The sequence below is a fragment of the Rhinopithecus roxellana genome, chromosome 10, assembly GCF_007565055.1.
Source record: "Rhinopithecus roxellana isolate Shanxi Qingling chromosome 10, ASM756505v1, whole genome shotgun sequence".
NCBI lineage: Eukaryota > Metazoa > Chordata > Mammalia > Primates > Cercopithecidae > Rhinopithecus > Rhinopithecus roxellana.
Window position 1 is genome coordinate 81,922,701 of NC_044558.1, and position 19,992 is coordinate 81,942,692.

The following is a 19,992-nucleotide window of genomic DNA, read 5'->3' on the forward strand; positions in this document are numbered from 1 at the left end:
CCCAGGAATGTGAGGCTGCAATGGGCTATGGTGGCACCACTGCACTCCAGCCTGGGCAACAGAGTGAGACACTTGTCTTAAAAAAAAAAAAAAAAGGAAAAATTATTGATACAGGCAGCAACTTGGATGGATCTCAAGGGCAGTATGTTGAGTAAACAAAAGCCAAACTCAAAGATTACCAACTGTATGATCCATATACAAAATAAAATTATAGAAATGGAGATCCAATTAGTATATTCGTGTTTACTAGGCGTTAGGGATGGGGACTAGGAAGGTTCTGTAACACTATAGAAGGGGCTGCTTTGTAATAAAGCAACAGTTCCATATCCTGATGGTGGAGCTGATGAACACGCCCATTGATGAATGTGGTGAAACTGCACAGAACCACACACACATGCACGCACGCATACACACAAATGAGCGCATGTAAAACCTGCAATCTGATTAGGTCCGTAGATTGCACTGACAGTTCCAGAACTATACTATGGTTATGTAAGATGTCACCACTGAAAGAACTTCAGTGATGGGCACACAGGACCTCTCTGTACCTTTTCTGGTTTCCTATGTCTATGTTATTGAAAAATAAAATATTTCAAAATAGAAAGTATTTTTTAAGACCACATATTATATGGAATCAATACATGAAATGTCCAGAAAAGGGAATTTAGAGATAGAGGGCAGATCAGTGGTTGCTTGCAGCTTGGAGATAGAAGCAGGGATTGACTGCAAACAGGTACGACGGAACGTCATGCAGTAAAAGAAATGTTCTAAAGCAGAAGTGTGGGGCTGGTTACACGACTTCGCAAATTTCCTTAAAAAAAAATCACTGAATTGTACAGTGGCCGAATATTACAGTATGTAAATTATACTTTAATAAAGCCATTTTTTAAAAAAGCAATATAAACACTCAGTTAAAGGAGAATTCTCCACAGGCCTCCTCAAGCAGTCTTACCTGAGATTCCTTTAATGCTTGCTTTCCCCACCAAATTGGGTTGGCATCAACTACAATAACCAGAAGATTCAATTCATCTTCTGAAAATATTAACAAGAAATAAAATTTAAAACATCAGCTTCATAAAAATGAATCAAAGCTAACATTCCGAATTCATAAATTAAATCCAGAGCACCACTATAAGCCTTTAAATGTTTATCACCTTCTAATTATGAGATTAACAGAAGACCCAGTTAAAGCTTTAAAGCGGGGTCGGGCACGGTGGCTCACGCCTGTAATCCCAACACTTTGGGAGGCCGAGGCAGTCAGATCACAAGGTCAGGAGATCGAGACCATCCTGGCTAACACGGTGAAACCCCATCTCTACTAAAAACACAAAAAATTAGCCAGGCATGCTGGTGGGTGCCTGTAGTCCCAGCTACTCAGCAGGCTGGGGCAGGAGAATGGCGTGAACCCAGGAGGTGGAGCTTGCAGTGAGCCGAGGTCGTGCCACTGCACTCCAGCCTGGGCTGGGCGACAGAGCAAGACTCTGTCTCAAAAAAAAAAAAAAAAAAAAAAAAAATTTTGAAGCACAGTGAGCCCTTAGCAAGCTCTTGTCTACGTCCTGAACCACTATATCTCTAACGCACTAAATGTAAACCCCGTGAGGGTGGGAATTTTTGTCTTTTTGTTCACTGCTTATCCTCACTCCTACCACACTGCCTAGCACATTGCAGCTGCTCAATAAATACCTACTGAACAAGGACCAGGTGTGGTGGCACAGGCCTGTAGTCCCAGCACTTTGGGAGGCCAAAGCAAGCAAATGGCTTGAGCTCAGAAGTTCGAGACCAGCCTGGGCAACATGGCAAAACCCTTTCTCTACTAAAAATACAAAAATTAGAGCCGGGCGTGGTGGCTCATGCCTGTAATCCCAGCACTTTGGGAGGCCGAGGCGGGTGGATCACTTGAGGTCATGAGTTCAAGACCAGCCTGGCCAACTTGGTGAGAAACCTCATCTTTACTAAAAAATACAAAAAAAAAAAACAAAAACAAAAAAATAGCTGGGCTTGGTGGCAAGCGCCTGTTAACTCCAACTACTCAGGAGGCTGAGGCAGGAGAATCACTTGAACCTGGGAGGCGGAGGCTGCAGTGAGCCAAGATTGCACCACTGCACTCCAGCCTGGGTGACAGAGCAAGACTTCATCTTGGGGGAAAAAAAAATAGCCAGGCGTGGTGGCACATGCCTGTAGTCCCAGCTACTCGGGAGGCTGAGGTGGGAGGATCGCTTGAGATCAGGAAGTCGAGGCTACAGTGAGCCATGTTCCTGCCAATGCACTCCAGCCTGGGAGACAGAATGAGACTCCGTCTGAAAAACAAACAACAACAACAACACCAACACCTGCTGCATTCTGAATGCCTGGTCAAGGACAGAAGGCCCTGGTTAACCAGTAGTAGGAATTCCAGTGGTAGAATTTCAGGAGCAAAAAATTAAAGGGAGGCTTAGATGTCAATTTGGCCCATACCCATCAAACCATGTAGCAGCAAGGCCAATTGTAATTAAGAGTCACTTTTCAGGCCAGGCGCGGTGGCTCACGCCTGTAATCCCGGCACTTTGGAAGGCCAAGGCCGGCGGATCACAAGGTCAGGAGATCGAGACCACCCTGGTGAACACGGTGAAACCCCGTTTCTACTACAAATACAAAAAAATTAGCCGGGCATGGTGGCGGGCGCCTGTAGTCCCAGCTTCTCGGGAGGCTGAGGCAGAAGAATGGCGTGAACCCTGGAGGCAGCGGAGCTTGCAGTGAGCCAAGATCGCGCCACTGCACTCCAGCCTGGGTGACAGAGCAAGACTCTGTATCAAAAAAAAAAAAAAAAAAAAAAAAGTCACTTTTTAAAAGGTAAAAAAACCAGGCTGGGTGCAGTAGCTTAAGCCTGTAATCCCAGCACTTTGGGAGGCTGAGGTGGGCAGATCACCTGAGGTCAGGAGTTCAAGACCAGCCTGGCGAACATCGCAAAACCCCATCTCTACTAAAAATACAAAGTATTAGCCAGGCATGATGGCGCACGCCTATAATTCCGGCTACCTGGGAGGCTGAGGCAAGAGAATCGCTTGAACCTGGGAGGCAGAGGTTGCAGTGAGCCAAGATCGCGCCACTGCACTCCAGCCTGGGAGACAGAGCGGGACTCTGTCTCAAAAAAAAAAAGTAAAAAAACAGAGGGAAAAGCAATTCCTGCGTCAAAATTTTACCGTCAAGAGGAATTCTATTCTCTAAACTAAACAGGCTACAACATATTAATCATTTGTTTGGATTTTTTTTTTTTTTTTTTTTTTTTTTGAGACAGAGTCTCACTCTGTCACCCAGGCTGGAGTGTAGTGGCGCGATCTTGGCTCACTGCAAGCTCCCCCTCCCAGGTTCACACCATCCTCCCTGCCTCAGCCTCCCAAGTAGCTGGGACTCCAGGTTTAGCCCACCACCATATCTGGCTAATTTTTTGTATATTTTTCTAGTAGAGACGGGTTTTCACCATGTTAGCCAGGATGGTCTCAATCTCCTGACCTTGTGATCCGCCCGCCTCGGCCTCCCAAAGTGTTAGGATTACAGGCGTGAGCCACCGCACCCGGCCTTTTTGAATTTTTTTTTTTAAGAGATGGGGGTCTCGATAAACTGCCCAGGCTGGTCTTGAAATCCTGGGCTTGCGATTCTCCTGCGTCCACCTCCCCAGTAGAGTAAGGACTACACACATGCGCCACCCCAAACACATTAGTCCTTCAACAACAGTGTTAAGATGTTGAGGATACTGGGTCCAACCCCTCAAAGAGACTATACTCCAATTGAGGTGACAGACAGCCATACAAACCTGTGAGTACACACTGTTATGAAAGGCCCAGGACGCTCATTTATTTATTTATGTATTTTTAAACAAATTGTTGAGACAAGGTCTCAAGGCTGGAGTACAGTATCACAAATATAGCTCACTGCAGCCTCCACGTCCTGGGCTCAAGTGATCTTCCTGTCTCAGTCTCCCACATAGCTGGGACAACAGGCGTGCACTACCATATCCAGCTAAATTTCTTTTCTTTTTTTTTTTTTGAGGTGGAATTTTGCTCTTGTTGATCAGGATGGAGTGCAATGGTACAATCTCGGCTCACCACAACCTCTGCCTCCCAGGTTCAAGCGATTCTCCTGCCTCCGCCTCCTGAGTAGCCAGGATTACAGGCATGCGCCACCAAGCCTAGCTAATTTTGTAATTTTAGTAGAGATGGGGTTTCTCCACGTTGGTCAGGCTGGTCTCGAACTCCCGACCTCAAGTGATCTGCCTGCCTTGGCCTCCCAAAGTGCTAGGATTACAGGTATGAGCTACCGCGCCCAGCCACCCAGCTAATTTTTAAATTTTTGTAGAGATGGGGTCTCATTTTGTTGGCTAGGCTGGTCTCGAACTCCTCGGCTCAAGCGATCCTCCTACCTCGGCCTCCTAAAGTGTTGGGATTACAGGCATGAGCCGCCGTGCCCGGCTCCAAGATGCTCATTTAATAGCAAAGAGCAATAATGCCTTTCCTCCCTCCATACTTTCCTTCCTGCAGTCCTGTCTTCTACATTAGGATAATCTCCACCCTATATTTGATTTCTGTGTATTCAAATCCCAATTACTCCTCAAGGCCCCAAACCAATGAAAACTCTTTCTTCTTCATGACTCCTCTACCTCAGAGCAGAAGGAATGCCAGCCTCCTCTGCACTAAGCACCAGAATCTGCAATCCCAAAATCCCATTCCATCCTGACAACCACCCAGCAAAGGACATTTTCCTGCCATTTTTGATCAATTATGAGACCACCCCCACCCCATGATTTTTACAACGAACAGTTGTTGACATCTGGATGGTATCCTTATCATTAAGATTAGTGGCATTTTTTTCTTTCTTAGTGGTATATTAAATAATGGCACATCTCATAATCAATATTATCTTAGATTAGCTGAAATATGAAATATGGTATTCCTATTCTGCAAATGAAAGTAACGTGTCCTAAGTCACATATGGCCTGCTAACAAGTGGCAAGGCCAAAGCCCTGTTCTAAAGACAGATCTGCTTGACCATAAAGACTGTGGCTCTTCAGTGCCCCACTGCCCACCTCTGACAACCCACAGCTCTCTCTTCTAATGGCACTTAGCACTTACTATTTCATTTTACAGTTAGTTGTGCTTCTGATATCTCTTCCCAGTCCTGCCCACTTAAGACTGTGGACTTCTTAAAAAACAATGGACTTTGCTAATCCTAGGATAAAATAATATGTGTAAATCAGGACTGGTGTAGTGGCTCACGCCTGTAATCCCAACACTTTGGGAGGTCGAGGAAGAAAGATCGCTTCAGCCCAGGAGTTTGAGACCAGCCTGGGCAAAATAGTGAGACCTTGTCTCTCTTTTTTTTTTTTTGCGACAGAGTCTTGCTCTGTCGCCCAAGCTGGAGTGCAGTGGCACGATCTCAGCTTACTGCAACTCCCGCCTCCTGGGTTCAGCACTTTCCTGCCTCAGCCTCCCGAGTAGCTGGGATTATAGGCGTGCACCACCTCATCCAGCTAATTTTTTTGTATTTTTAGCAGAGACGGGGTTTCGCCATGTTGGCCAGGCTGGTCTCAAACTCCTGATCTCAAGTGATCCACCCGCCTCAGCCTCCCAAAATGCTGGGATTACAGGCGTGAGCCACTGTGCCCAGCCACCTTTTTTTTTTTTAAATAGAAAAACCAAACAAAAAAATGTGTAAATCGCACAACGAAGCACCTAGGACAGAAGCACTTAATACAACTGTGTCTGCCAGACAGAAAAAGTGTTGCCTGTAAAGAAAGGTGTGCATCTATACACGTGCAATGTCCCTGTGAATATCCTTCTTTAGTTCACTACCTCATTTGTAGACATGAGCAATGCCAGGCCTGCCTCCCTCACAGGGTTGTGGTACGGTTTCACATCAATTAAGAGAGGATGGACAATTATTACAGTTCCTGAAACGACTCCCCTATCTCTATTCTTGCTCCCCACAGTCCATTTTCCACACAACAGCCACAGTGATCTTTTAAAATTGCAAACCAGATCATAACACTTCCTAGCTTAAAACTCTACAATGTCTTTGTCTTGCACCTAAAAATAAAGCCTAACTTTTCTATCACGGCCAAAAAGGCCCTGCATGACCTGAAACTGGCTGGTTCTCTGATCTCATCCCTCTAGCCTCCTTTTTCTTCAAGACATCTGACTGTGTATGTGGTAGCTAACTTATGAATGGGTCTCCCCACCATCCTCTACCCGCAAGCTCTGCATTCCTCCCTTCTCAGTGTAACTTGGTGGCTCAATCTGCCACAGGGCCCTTGCACTTAAAGAGTACACTTCCCCAGAACTTCACACAATCATTCCAGTCGGTTTCACTATCCTGCACTTTTCCTCGGCCCCGATCTAAAACAGTGCCTCCTCAAAGTCACAATGTACTACTGTAACTAGGACCGTATTATTACATGATCTTCATAGCTCTTTTCAGCCTTTGAAAAGTAATTTATTTTTTAATTTTTTATTGACGCGTTCATGCCCTGTCACCCACGCTGGGAGCAGTGCTCCGATGGTAGCTCACTGAAGCCTCCAACTCCTGGGCTCAAGTGATTCTCCCGCCTCAGCCTCCCGAGTAGCTGGGACCACAGACACGCGCCCTGCTAATTATTTTATTTTTTTGTAGAGATGGGGTCTGGCTGTGTTGCCCAGGCAGGTCTCGAACTCCCGGCTTCAAGCGATTCTCCCGCCTCGGCCTCCCAAAGTTCTGGGATTACAGGCCTAATCCACCGGGGTGTGACCCGGCCGAAATTATTTTTATTTATTGTCGTCTGTTTCACCCAGTAGACTGTAACCTCCACTAAGGCCCCTGTCTGTCACGATCTCTGCTACAATCCAATAAATAATGCCTGCACACAGGAGGCGATCCAAAAATATTTACTGAATGAATGACTGAATGCCTTGGCTACTCCTCTAAAGACAAAACGGGTTCTATCCAGCCCAAAACACACACTCCATTTGGCCGGTCAAAGCCGGACCGAGCCCGCCGAGCCCCGGAGTCGAAGTCCCGCCCTGCACGGTCCTCACCGTCTGAAACCATGGCTGTCTCAGCACCTCAGCGAAGAACAAGCGGTGCTCAGGCGAGCGTCTCAAACGCTGCGCAGCCCCACATCCGGCGCCGCCAAGTGACGCACAAGGTGCTTTGACTCATGCCAGCCCCCTAAAGCTGCGGAAGTGGAGTGCGGGGGTGCGCCGGATGCGGGGTACGGAAGTGCGCCGGAAGTGGGGTGCGGAGGTGTGTAGTGCGCTGTCAGACTGGCTGGGAGGCGGCGCGGCCGGCGGACCCGTTCAAGACAGCGCGGGCGGCTCGGGTGCCCTGGGGCTCCGCCGCAGGAGGACGCCATGGACGACAAGGGTAAATCAGGACAGGCCAGGGCTGCTAGGCTACAGCAGAGCCGTTCAGGGGTCCCCTCAACCACTCACATCCAGGCTGAGCTCCCGAAGAGATTTCTTTTGAATTTCAGGCTGCTCCACTGGATGTGTTTCCTCGAGTCACAACTAAATCCCCCGCGCTGCTCTTGTTTTCAGGGATGCGCCCTGACGGTGTTTGCAGGCACCCCTCCCACACATACGCTCCTTCCCGGTGCCCGTCTCCAGAAGGGCCTTCGCAGTTTCGATTTCCTTATATGTGAAATAGGAGTAAGACTCCCTGCCTTGTTGGATCTGTCACTAAAATTAGAATGAATAAGGCATATTTGATGTGCTCATCTAGTATGCTTATTAAGTGAAACACAAGGGCAAACTAATATACTTTTCATGTAAAGAGATAAAGGGGAGTGGGTGGAACTCCATATATATTTGTAACATATATGTGTATGTGAATAGACTTGTATTAGCGTAGACTGTCTGGAGGGGCGCAGGAGAAGTGGGTAAGGTGGTTGACTCTGGGATCCTCTCAGATCTTAGGGCCAAGGACGCTGAAGAGAGAATGACTTTTCATCATCATTTACTCGGGCTTAATTTTTAGGCCTTGCACACCAGTAGCTTTTTCAAAATAAGAAAGAGCTCTTGCAAACAGTAAAGTGGTGTTTTCTCTATTCCCATCAACGTTTATTGCATCCCTGACACCAAATACCCTAAAAAGAAAGTATTTTTTAAATTATTTGCTGCTTAAAGTCAGCAGTCATTAACAAGCTCTCTTGCCTTACATGCTACTAAATGAATTAGATGAATCGCTTTTTTCACTTTTTCCAGAGTTAATTGAATACTTTAAGTCTCAGATGAAAGAAGATCCTGACATGGCCTCAGCAGTGGCTGCCATCCGGACGTTGCTGGAGTTCTTGAAGCGAGATAAAGGTATAGAGAGTCATCTGTTAACACTCTGGGATTTAGGAAAGTCTTTTTTTAAAAAAAGAGACGGAGTCTCCCTCTGTTGCCCAGGCTGGAGTGCAGTGGCACAATCTTGGCTTACTGCAACCTCCGCCTCCTGGGTTCAAGCAATTCTCCTGCCTCAGCCTCCTCAGTAGCTGGGACTATAGGCGCACACTGCCATGCCTGGCTAATTTTTTTGTATTTTAGAGACAGGGTTTGACTATGTTACCCAGGGTGATCTCGAACTCCTGAGCTTAGGCACTCTGCCTGCCTTGGCCTCCCAAAGTGTTAGGATTACAGGCGTGAGCCACCGTGCTCGGCCTTTTTTTTTTTTGAGACAGAGTTTTGCTCTTGTCTCCCAGGCCGGAGTGCAATAGCACGATCTCGGCTCACTGCAGCTTCTGCCTCTCAAGTTCAAGTGATTCTCTTGCCTCAGCCTTCCGAGTAGCTGGGATTACAGGCATGCACCATCACACCTGGCAAATTTTTTTATTTTTAGTAGAGACGGGGTTTCACCATGTTGGTCACACTGGTCTTAAATCCTGACCTCAGGTGATCTGTCCGCCTCGCCCTCCCAAACTGCTGGGATTGCAGGCCTGAGCCACTGTGTTTGGCCAGGAAAGTCTTCTCATGACTCTTAGAAATGTAGAAAGTGAGCGATGCATGTTTGCCTGCATAAAGTAGTACAGCTCCAAGCTCAGTTTCTGCCTTCATTTCAGACTTTTCAATCTGGAAAGAGCCCTTACGTTGTCATCAAAAGGATTCCTATCATAAGTGAAATATACTTTGAATCAAGAGTGACTATTTTATATTGTGTTAACCATGGTGCTTAAATTACAGTAGCAGTTCAGCTTTATAAGTGTTTATTAGGCCTCCACCTTGTGCCAGATTCTGTACAGATGTTATAGGGAATGTTCCAGAATAAATTCTGGTATTAGTATTATTTATTGTGATCCCCTAATTCAGCACCCTAAACGTTAGCATCTGGGTATAGCTTGAAATCTTGTATAAGCAAAATAATAATAAGGCCTTTAATCTGAAGGGCAGGCCTAGAGACGCTTGTCTCTAAGGCAACCTCCAGTGTCTTCCCATTGTTCTTAAAATAACATCCAAACAACCTTAGCCTCACCACCTTGCAGAACTCATCTGTCGCTGCTCCTCAATGTGTTTCCATGCCTCAGCCTCCCAAAGTGCTGGGATTACAGGCGTGAGCCACCATGCCTGGCCACCCGGCTTTATTTCTATGTGTGCGTGTTTACTATCCGCTTCCTCTATTAGAATCAAAACTCCATCAGATCGTAACCCTAAGGGCCTGTCTTGTTCACTGATGTATCCCTCTTATCTAGAACAGTGCCTGGTATAGTATGTACCTAGTAAATATTCATTGAATGAATGAATGAATTGAAGACACAGGTCGGGGCTGTGGTCCTAATGTGAACATCGCATTCCTTGGATCATTCCAGGGGAGACAATCCAGGGCCTGAGGGCGAATCTCACCAGTGCCATAGAAACTCTGTGTGGTGTGGACTCCTCCGTGGCAGTGTCCTCTGGCGGGGAGCTCTTCCTCCGCTTCATCAGCCTTACCTCCCTGGAATACTCTGTAAGCACCTGCTGTCCCTGGGGTCACCTTTCTACTTCTCCGTTTAGTGACAGACATTCTCAGCATTACCTGGATCTTCCCTGTCCCCTCAGTTTGCTCTTTTCTTCCTAGGATTACTCCAAATGTAAAAAGATCATGATTGAGCGGGGAGAACTTTTTCTCAGAAGAATATCACTGTCAAGAAACAAAATTGCAGATCTGTGCCATACTTTCATCAAAGACGGAGCGGTGAGTGGATAACCATCATGCGTGGCAGGGAGGAGCGAGGGCTTCGAGTCCGACTGCCTGGGGTAAAATCCAGGCTTTGGTCATTCACTTGCTGTGGAGCCTTGGACAGGTTACTTAACCTCTCTGCACAGCTTTCTCATCTGTTCAATAAGGGTGAGAATAGTACCTACCTCCTGGGTTGTTGTGAGGATTAAATGAGGCAGGACATGTAAGGGGCAAGCGGTGTGAGGGCTTGGTATTGTGTCTGGCACTTAGTAAGTGCTGCGTGAATGTAGATCTTGTTATTAGAGACGGTTGTCATTGTAAACAGGCAGAGAGGGACAGTGGGACAGCATGTGTGATTCTTGATTTAATACAGTGTTTTACCAAAGAAGTATTTTTATGATTGTGTATGTAGTAAATCTGAATTAACACAGAACAGCTCTTGTCACTGGTTAACACTGAGGACTTTCTTAGTGAAGGTTAGCAATAAAGGGAGATTGAGGGAAATTTTCTTTTTAACTTCATTTTAGATGCTATTACGGAGATGTAAAGCTGCTCAGTGTTTATAAGTTAAGTGAGGAAAGACAGGAGGTGCAAGTTGAGCCATCTCCCAGCACGGGTGTAATGAAACTTTCATAATGCCCCTCCCACCAGCATACGTCCTTTTGCCACCTCGGCCTCCCCTGACCGTAAAATTACTTACTTGCATTTTGACTCTTAAATCTTGTCCTCCATTTTATTAGCCCCTTCCCAGCCTTTGACATATGTTATTAAATAAATGGCATAATAGATGTGAGTGAAACTTGTACAAAAGCCAGTTGCAAACAAAGCCTTTTTTGGGCAAGTGGAGGCAAGGTTGTGACTTCCTTTCACTGGGGCCTTCTCCTTCCACAGACCTGCTGTGCCATCAGTATTGTGCAGGTTTCGTTTGCTCTAGTGTAGTGTGATACGTGTGTACTTTTCCTGCAGTCACCTACTCAGGACTGATTTAGACAAAATTCATAGCAGAGCTGCTCAGATTTGAAAGTGCAGAGGAGTCAGCTAGGGTCTTATTAAATGCAGATTGGGATTCAGTGGGTTTGGGGTAGGGCCCAAGAAGCTGCCTTTCTAACAGGTTCTCAGGTAAGACCCAGAAAGGAGCTAGAGAGCCGGTTCTGCCCTCTTGTCTTATTCTGTCTTCTGCACTCTTCCATAGAAAAGAGGTTATGGAGGCTGGTCATGGTGGCTTATGCCTGTAATCCCAGCACTTTGGAAAGCCAAGACGGGCAGATTGCTTGAGTCCAGGAGTCCAAGACCAGCCCGGGCAACATGGCAAAACCTCATCTCTACTAAAAATACAGAAACTTAGCCAGGCGTGGTGGCACAATCCTGTGGTCCCAGCTACTCGGGGGGCTGAGGTGGGAGAATCACCTGAACCCAGGAAGTTGAGGCTGCAGTGAGCTGAGATCATACCACTGCACTCCAGCCTGGGCAACAGGAGTGAGATCCTGTCTCACCAAAAAAAAAAAAAAAAAAGAAAAGAAAAAAGAAAAGACATTATGGGCCCACTACAGTGGCTTATGTGTGTAATCCTAGCCAGAGGTTCGCTTGAGGCCAGGAATTCAACACTAGCCTAAGCAACATAGGGAGAGAGGCCCTATTTCTACAAAAAATAAAATAAATTAGCTAGTCATAGTGCTGTACATCTGTAGTCCCAGCTACTGGGGTGGCTGAGGTGGGAGGATCACTTGAGCCCAGGATGTCACGGCTACAGTGAGCCATGAACACTCCACTGCACTCCAGCCTGGGCATCAGAGCAAGACCTTGGCTCAAGAAAGAAAATAAAAGAAATTATGTATAAGTATCTACACGTTGCATCCATGCCACAGATAGGTTGTGATTACCCCAAACAGTTTATAAATTCAAAAAAATTAGCCATCATTTCAAAATTGGATTTTTGGCCCCTGTAAGCAAAACCGTCACCTCGTCTGGCAATTGTGGGGCCACATGACAACAGCTAGGGCTGAGGAGTCCTGGCCCTCCTTAGCCTTTTCTTTTTGAGACAGGGTCTCACTCTGTTGCCCAGACTAGAGTACACTGGCATGATTATGGCTCACTGCAGCCTCAACCTCCCAGGCTCGAGTGATCCCCCCACCTTAGCCTCCCAAGTAGCTGGGACTATAGGCACATGCCGCTGCATCCAGCTAATTTTTTTTGTTGTTATTTTTTGTAGAGATGGGGTCTTGCCAAGTTGCCCAGACTGGTTTTGAACTCCTGGGCTCAAGCAGTCCTCCAACCTTGGCCTCCCAAAATCCTGGGATTACAGGCGTGAGCCAGCACACCCAGCCTTCCATAGCCTTTTCGCTTTGCTGCTGGCCCCACCCAACCTGCTGCAGTGACTTCTGCTACCTGCCTGGTTCCCGTAGGCCTGAGTGTGCAAACCATGTCTTAGAAATAGGGAAACCAACCCAAGGGAACCTCATGGAGCCTTCAGCTATCCAGGCTTTTGTATCCTTTGGGTAACACTGTGTGGGAGTTCCATATCTGCACCTGCTATGGGATGTGAGACCTGGCAGAAACTTTTTCAGCTTGAAAATGGGATGGAAACTGTACCATCAGGTCTCCTTTCTGGTTGTGGTTGATTTGTGAGAAAGTGTACAGAGACGCGCCGCAGTGCAGAGGGTGTGAGTGAGCAGCAAGGAGCCTGCCCCTTTGACAAAGCTTTCTTGGTCCACAGACAATATTGACTCACGCCTACTCCAGAGTGGTCCTGAGAGTCCTGGAAGCAGCCGTGGCGGCCAAGAAGCGATTTAGTGTATACGTCACAGAGTCACAGCCTGATTTGTCAGGGCAAGTACCTTTCTGTTCAGTTTGTGCCCAGCCATCATTGTACAGAGCAAACTGCAGATTAGAGTCCAACAGAATCAGAACCAGAATGTGCCCCCAACTTGCCAGCAGTCAGCATTGCCTTTCGTTGTACCTTTTCCTGCCTTTGGAATAAAAATCACTGAATTTGCAGCAGGTCACAGTATAGAATCTAGGGGTTTCACTTAAGTAGTTAACTCTGTGGTAGAGCAGAGATTTATTGATGAAAGATTTTTATGAAGAAATAGGTAACTCACATCTCCCTCTCTCTAGATGATGATAAAAGCAAAACTTCCTCCTTTTTTCCTGAATTTACATCTCTTACCCAGAGTCTCTTAAGCGTATAGTTTTCCAAAAATACTTCTTTCTAAAAAACCCAAATTCTTGTTTCCTTAGTCCAGAGTCTTGGGATCTGCCCCTTAACCCATTAGTATTAATGTGAGTTTCAAGCAAACATCCACTGTCCACACTAAGTGACTCATCATACATCACTGTGGGACTGTCTTGTACTTTCTCTAACATTCTAAAAATGTATGTCATCTTCAGTAAGAAAATGGCTAAAGCCCTCTGCCACCTCAACGTCCCTGTCACTGTGGTGCTAGATGCTGCTGTCGGGTGAGTGCCCATCTTCCCCAGCCATAATCACCTCCCCCACCCCATACTGGCTCACAGCAGGGTTTTCAGATTGAAAGTTTGAGTCCTGTTCATAAAACCACAGCAGGTAGCGTCCTGCTTCTTAATTAATAGCTGCCCTGAACCAGCAAGCTTGTTATGAGGCTGTGATAGCATACAAAGAAGACAGAGCTGTAGCATGTTGGGGAGAGTGGGAGTTGTGTCTATAGCTTTATGGCTGTAAGGGTGAGTGCGTTTTTTTTGTTTATTTGTTTTTGTTTTTTTGGGGATTTTTTTTTTTTTTTTTTTTTTGAGATGGAGTCTTGCTCTGTCGCCCATGCTGGAGTGCAGTGGCGCAATCTCGGCTCACTGCAAGCTCCGCCTTCCAGGTTTATGCCATTCTACTGCCTCAGCCTCCCGAGTAGCTGGGATTACAGGCGCCCACCACCATGTCCAGCTAATTTTTTGTATTTTTAGTAGACACGGTTTCACCATGTTAGCCAGGATGGTCTCGATCACCTGACCTCGTGATCCGCCCGCCTTGGCCTCCCAAAGTGCTGGGATTACAGGCGTGAGCCACCATGCCCGGCCTGTTTGTTCGTTGAGACAGTGTCTTGCCCTGTCGCCCAGGCTGGAGTGCAGTGGTGCGTTCTTGGTTCACTGCAATCTCCGCCTCCCAGGTTCAAGTGATTCTCCTGTCTCAGCCTCCCAAGTAGCTGGATGACTGGCGCGTGCCACCATGCCAGGTTAATTCTTTTGTATTTTTAGTAGAGGTGGGGTTTCACCACGTTGGCCAGGCTGGTCTTGAACGCCTCACCTCAGGTGATCTGCCCGCCTCAGCCTCCCAAAGTGCTGGGATTACAGGCGTGAGCCACCACGCCTGGCCAGTGTGAATGCATTTTAAGAGCAAAGTACAAAGGTGAGTTGGGACCCGCAGAGGGTAGTCAGGGCCTCTGTTTCTGTGAAGACCTGGCTGTCCTCAGGGGTATGCTGGGGTGCTTTGCCTCACCTAGAAGATGCTGCTCCCGCCGCAAAGCCAGTGTCACGTGGTCCTGGGATTGCCAGTGTATTTCACAAGCGAAACAAGACTAATGATCTCTTGGAATGAAAACAAAGTAGACGATGAAGGAAATTAGGAATGTGTTCAAAAGTAAGCATTTTGAGGAATTTTTCTAATTGCTCATTTTAGAAACTAAATTGGCCTTCATCCTACCAGAAAGATTCTTAAGTTTGGGCACAGTGGCTCATACCTGAGGCAGGCGGATCGCTAGAGTGCAGGAGTTGGAGACCAGCCTGGGCAATACCCATCTCTACAAAAAAAAGACAGAAATTAGCTGGGCACGATGGCGTATGCTGTGGTCCCAGCTACCTGGGAGGCTGAAATGGGAGGATCACTTGAGCCTAAGAGGTAGAGGTTTGGTCTGAGATCATGCCACTGCACTCTAGCGTGGGCAATGGAGTGAGACCTTGTCTCAAAAAAAAAAAAAAAAGGAAAGATTTTAAAATTGCGTAACACATTTGTCCAACTTCAGATCACATCAGATTTTAAAATTTCATTTGGTTTGAACTGAAGTAGAACAGAAAGTAGAGGATACTACACTTGGAAGGACGACTGCTGTGTCAGGACATTCTCGCTTCAGTTACACACATATGTACGCGTGCATGCGCCGGGCAGCAGTGTGAAGTGTATGTCTCATTGTAGTGTCATGAACAAAAAACGCCCCTGGTAACAATGCCAGGGGTCTATCGCGTGTTAAGCGCTCTTTAAAAAAAAACAAGTAGTTATGGGAGGAACTTACCTTGATAGAAATGGAATATTGATCTTTGCAGATGATGATGCTACTCGTTAAAGACAAGAAAATAAAGCATGAAAAGCTTTTTTTCCCCTTAGCTACATCATGGAGAAGGCAGATCTTGTCCTAGTTGGTGCCGAAGGAGTTGTTGAAAACGGAGGAATTATTAACAAGGTAAGAGTGTCAGTTCTCCCCAGTTCCCTGCTCTAGATTTGGAGGTGTCTTGCTGACCTAGGACACCACAGCAGTGTTGTTGATTACAGTTCCTTCTCCCCAGTTCCCTGCTCTAGACTTGGAGGTGTCTTGCTGACCTAGGACACCACAGCAGTGTTGTTGATTACAGTTCCTTCTAACTCTGCTTCACTTCAGGACTTCATCATGGTATTGAGTTGTTGCCCAGTTCCCATAAGTCATAGCAATGGTCAGTCCAGTTTTGGTCAAATCGTTCTTCTTTTTAGGTTGATCTACATAAATGAACACAATGTAATTTGGTCAGGTGTGATGGCTGATACCTATAATCCTAGCAGTTCAAGAGGCCAGGGTGGGAGGATCACTTGAGGCCTTGAGTTCAAGACCAGCCTGGGCAACATAGTGAAACCCTGTCTCTACAAAAAATAGAAAAATTAGCTGGGCGTGGTGGTGCTTGCCTGTAGTTCCAGCTGCCCAGGAAGCTGAGGCAGGGGTATCACTGGAGTCCAGGAATTTGAGATTGCAGTAAGTTATGATTACACCACTGCATTCCAGCCTGGATGATGGTGAGACCCTGTCTCAGAAAAAAAAAAAAAAAAAAGTATAATTTATATTTAATTTATACAAAATTGGCTTGAATTGGAATTGGGGTTTGGTTTTTATTTTTTAATTCTTTATGTGTACATTTTATTCTTTATCATATACATATACACATAAAAACATACAAATATTTTAAAATATGTATATATTTACATATAAAATATATATGTATAAAATGTGTATATATAAATATTATATATTTTTTTAAATAGAGACATGTTCACTCTGTTGGCCAGGCTGTAGTGTAGTTCAGTGGTCATAGCTTACTGCAGTCTTAAACTCCTAGCCTGATGCAACCCTTCCACTCCTCAGAGTGCTAGGATTACAGGCGTGAGCCACTGTGGCCAGCCTGTCATTTGTTTTCATTTTAATGGAGCACATTTGACCTCTGTTTTTTATTACAATTTCTCTCTCCATTATTTAATTTAGAAAGGCTTCATGAAAGCTTTTTTTTAGTTAAAATATATGTAACATAAGGCCGGGCGTGGTGGCTCACACCCATAATCCCAACACTTTGGGAGGCTGAGGCGGGCGGACCACCTGAGGTCAGGAGTTTGACACCAGCCTAGCCAACATGGTGAAACCCCATGTCTACTAAAAATACAAAAAATTAGCTGGGCATGGTGGCGGGCACCTGTAATCCCAGCTACTTGGGAGGCTGAGGCAGGAGAATCGCTTGAACTTGGGAGGTGGAGGTCTGCAGAGTCATATGATAACTGTATATTTAACTTTGAGAAACATGATTTTCCACAGCAGCTGCACTACTTTACATTCCCACTAGCAAAGCACAAAGGTTCCAGTTTCTCTACATCCTTGCCAACACTTTTTTTTTTTTTTTTTGAGACGGAGTCTCGCTCTGTCGCCCGGGCTGGAGCGCAGTGGCCGGATCTCAGCTCACTGCAAGCTCCGCCTCCCGGGTTCGCGCCATTCTCCTGCCTCAGCCTCCCGAGTAGCTGGGACTACAGGCGCCCGCCACCTCACCCAGCTAGTTTTTTGTATTTTTTAATAGAGACGGGGTTTCACCCTGTTAGCCAGGATGGTCTCAATCTCCTGACCTCGTAATCCGCCTGTCTCGGCCTCCCAAAGTGCTGGGATTACAGGCTTGAGCCACCGCGCCTGGCCTGCCAACACTTGTTTTGTTAAATTTTTTTGTTTTGAGATGGTTTCATTCTTGTTGCTCAGGCTGGAGTGCAATGGCACAATCTTGGCTCATTGTAACCTCCGGCCCCCTGGGTTCAAGTGAGTCTCCTGCCTCAGCCTCCCTAGTAGTTGAGATTACAGGTGCCCCCCGCCCAACCCACCATGCCCAGCTAATTTTTCGTATTTTTAGTAGAGATGGGGTTTCCCTATGTTGGCCAGCTGGTCTCAAACTCCTGACCTCAGGTGATCCACCCACCTTGGCCTCCCAAAGTGCTGGGATTACAGGTGTGAGCCACCGCATCCAGCCTCTAGTGGCTATTTCTATATCCTTGGGGAAACATTTTTTTTTTTATTCCAAAGTCAGAATTAGATATATTATGTATATACATAACTTTCTATTGCTGTTTTTTAATTGTTCGTTTATTGTAGTAAGAGACGAGGTCTCACTGTGTTGCCCAGGCTGGTGCCGAACTCCTGGACTCAGGTGATCCACCTGCTTCAGCCTCCCAAAATGCTGGGATACAGGTGTGCGCCACTGAGCGCAGCCTGCTTTTCTGTGGCTTCTACTTTGGATGCACTCTAGAGCTCATCCATTCCATTTCCTGCCTTCCCAGATTGGAACCAACCAGATGGCTGTGTGTGCCAAAGCACAGAATAAACCTTTCTATGCGGTTGCAGAAAGTTTCAAGTTTGTCCGACTCTTTCCACTAAACCAGCAAGACGTCCCAGATAAGTTTAAGGCAAGAGTTTTACATATTTGAAGGGGTACTAACGTCTAAACTGAAACTTTTGGAAATTGTAGTCCTAAGAATGTTCCAGTGTTTTTTCACTTCCTATTGCTACTTTCCCCAACACTTGGAATACAAAGATAAATTGGTGGCTGGACTCACACATTTGTCCCTAGAATTTCAGTCTTTCAGTCTCTTTAAGTAGCACCATAGATGGGTGGAGAGGAAGCCAGAAGCTGGTGGGTAAATCCCAGCTTTGGGCTCAACTGAGGTCAGCTCCCATCACCACAACTTATAAACTGTGCGAGTTGAGGCAAGTCCTTTCATTTCAACCTCTGAACCTGTTTCCTTGTCTGTAAAATGGCACAGCGGTATCTGACAGGGTCATGAGGATTCTAAGATAGTCTTAGCACAGTCCCTAGCACACTGCAAGCTGTCTGTTGTGACTCTCAATCATACCTTGAGAGGTCTGGAGAAGTTAATCCGGCATGAGAATGAGGGGACGTGTGATTTAAGTTTGTTACACTACAGCTCTTGGCCAGCACGCCGCCATGATCTGGCTTATGGCCACCACTCTGCCCTCCTCTCCAGTGTCCTGCATAGCTAGCTTCTCCCATTTTCAAAGAGCAGTCTCAGGAAGTAGCACACTGATCACTCACGCCAAGGCCCCAGCAGTACGGAGCCCTCAACATTCAGTGCCGACTAACGTGTACTTCTCTCCTCAGTATAAGGCAGATACTCTCAAGGTCGCACAGACTGGACAAGACCTCAAAGAGGAGCATCCGTGGGTCGACTACACTGCCCCTTCCTTAATCACTCTGCTGTTCACAGACCTGGGCGTGCTGACACCCTCAGCAGTCAGCGATGAGCTCATCAAGCTCTATTTATAACCTGTGGGCCCTTTCCTGCCGAGGTACAGCTTCTGTAGTTGAGGCTGAGGCAGGGTGAGTAGCTGCTTGACACCCCAGTGAGCCAGGCCAAAACTGAGATGTGTTTTAATGAAGATTTATGGAGTAAGGACTTAAAATCTTACATCTTGGAGAACCTTTCTTATTCATTTCAGTCGCATCTAAAAATGTGTCAGTTATTCTAAATCCCATCCTAAATTGTTCTTATGGTTTCTAGAAACTTTCCTTTTCAGTTTCCAGAAATACAAGTTAGATAATTGGCTACTTAACTGATGAAAGATGAGCCCAAGTCCATCTCTCCTCATCCTCCCCTGCACTCGACTGATCTGCCAAAAGCATGCGAGATGCAGGGGAAAAGCAGCCACACCCCTCTGCCACAAACGACCAACAGCTGGTCAGGACGTTACACGCGGTGCCTTGTAGGAGGCAAGAAACACTTGCCGACTCTGCGTCTGGCTTCCAGTGGTAAGCACATTCCTCAGCAGGATCAAGCCAAACAGTAAAAACTGTACCAAGAGAACACGAGGAGGGCAGAAACAACATTCAGCAACAGTATTCTGCATGGCTCACCGCTTAAGAAAATGCTTTCTGGAATATTTGTAAACTAAAGTTCTGTATGTGTAAGAGATGTTTAAATATGTTTGGGTCCTAAACAGCTTTTTAAAATTGGGAACAAATTCAGCATCTTTTCAAATAAACTCTATGGTAAAGACTTTGATGTGGTCTGGCGTCAATACTGCAAGCTGACCAGGCCATCTAGGGGAAAACACTGACCAGCTACATTTACACACTTAAGACCCAGGCAATCAGGACGCCATTTATTCAACAGAAGGCATAAAAACTGTAATTCTCGGCCGGGCGCGGTGGCTCAAGCCTGTTATCCCAGCACTTTGGGAGGCCGAGACGGGCGGATCACGAGGTCCAGAGATCGAGGCCATCCTGGCTAACACGGTGAAACCCCATCTCTACTAAAAAAAAATACAAAAAACTAGCCGGGCGAGGTGGTGGGCGCCTGTAGTCCCAGCTACTCGGGAGGCTGAG

General features: G+C 46.4%; 2 protein-coding genes across 3 annotated transcripts in view; one reads left to right on the plus strand and one right to left on the minus strand.

The window, feature by feature from the left end:
• Positions 1-7,177, minus strand: part of GTF2H3 (general transcription factor IIH subunit 3) — a 28,182-nt gene extending 21,005 nt beyond the window's left edge. The window contains exons 1-2 of one of the 2 annotated variants that reach the window (XM_010368400.2): positions 7,044-7,177; positions 953-1,032 (exon numbers count right to left, since the gene is read on the minus strand). In XM_010368400.2, coding sequence (XP_010366702.2) covers positions 953-1,032; positions 7,044-7,056 — 93 coding nt within the window. In that variant the 5' untranslated portion in view covers positions 7,057-7,177. The remainder of the gene's footprint in view (positions 1-952; positions 1,033-7,043) is intronic. The other variant, XM_010368401.2, reaches the window with a different exon arrangement.
• Positions 7,140-19,664, plus strand: EIF2B1 (eukaryotic translation initiation factor 2B subunit alpha). The gene is made up of 9 exons (XM_010368403.1): positions 7,140-7,371; positions 8,211-8,312; positions 9,791-9,927; positions 10,039-10,155; positions 12,854-12,966; positions 13,528-13,596; positions 15,485-15,560; positions 17,930-18,055; positions 18,769-19,664. Exons 1-9 carry the CDS (start codon positions 7,359-7,361, stop codon positions 18,931-18,933), a joined length of 918 nt encoding a protein of 305 aa, XP_010366705.1. The 5' UTR covers positions 7,140-7,358; the 3' UTR covers positions 18,934-19,664.
• Positions 19,665-19,992: the final 328 nt, after the last annotated feature.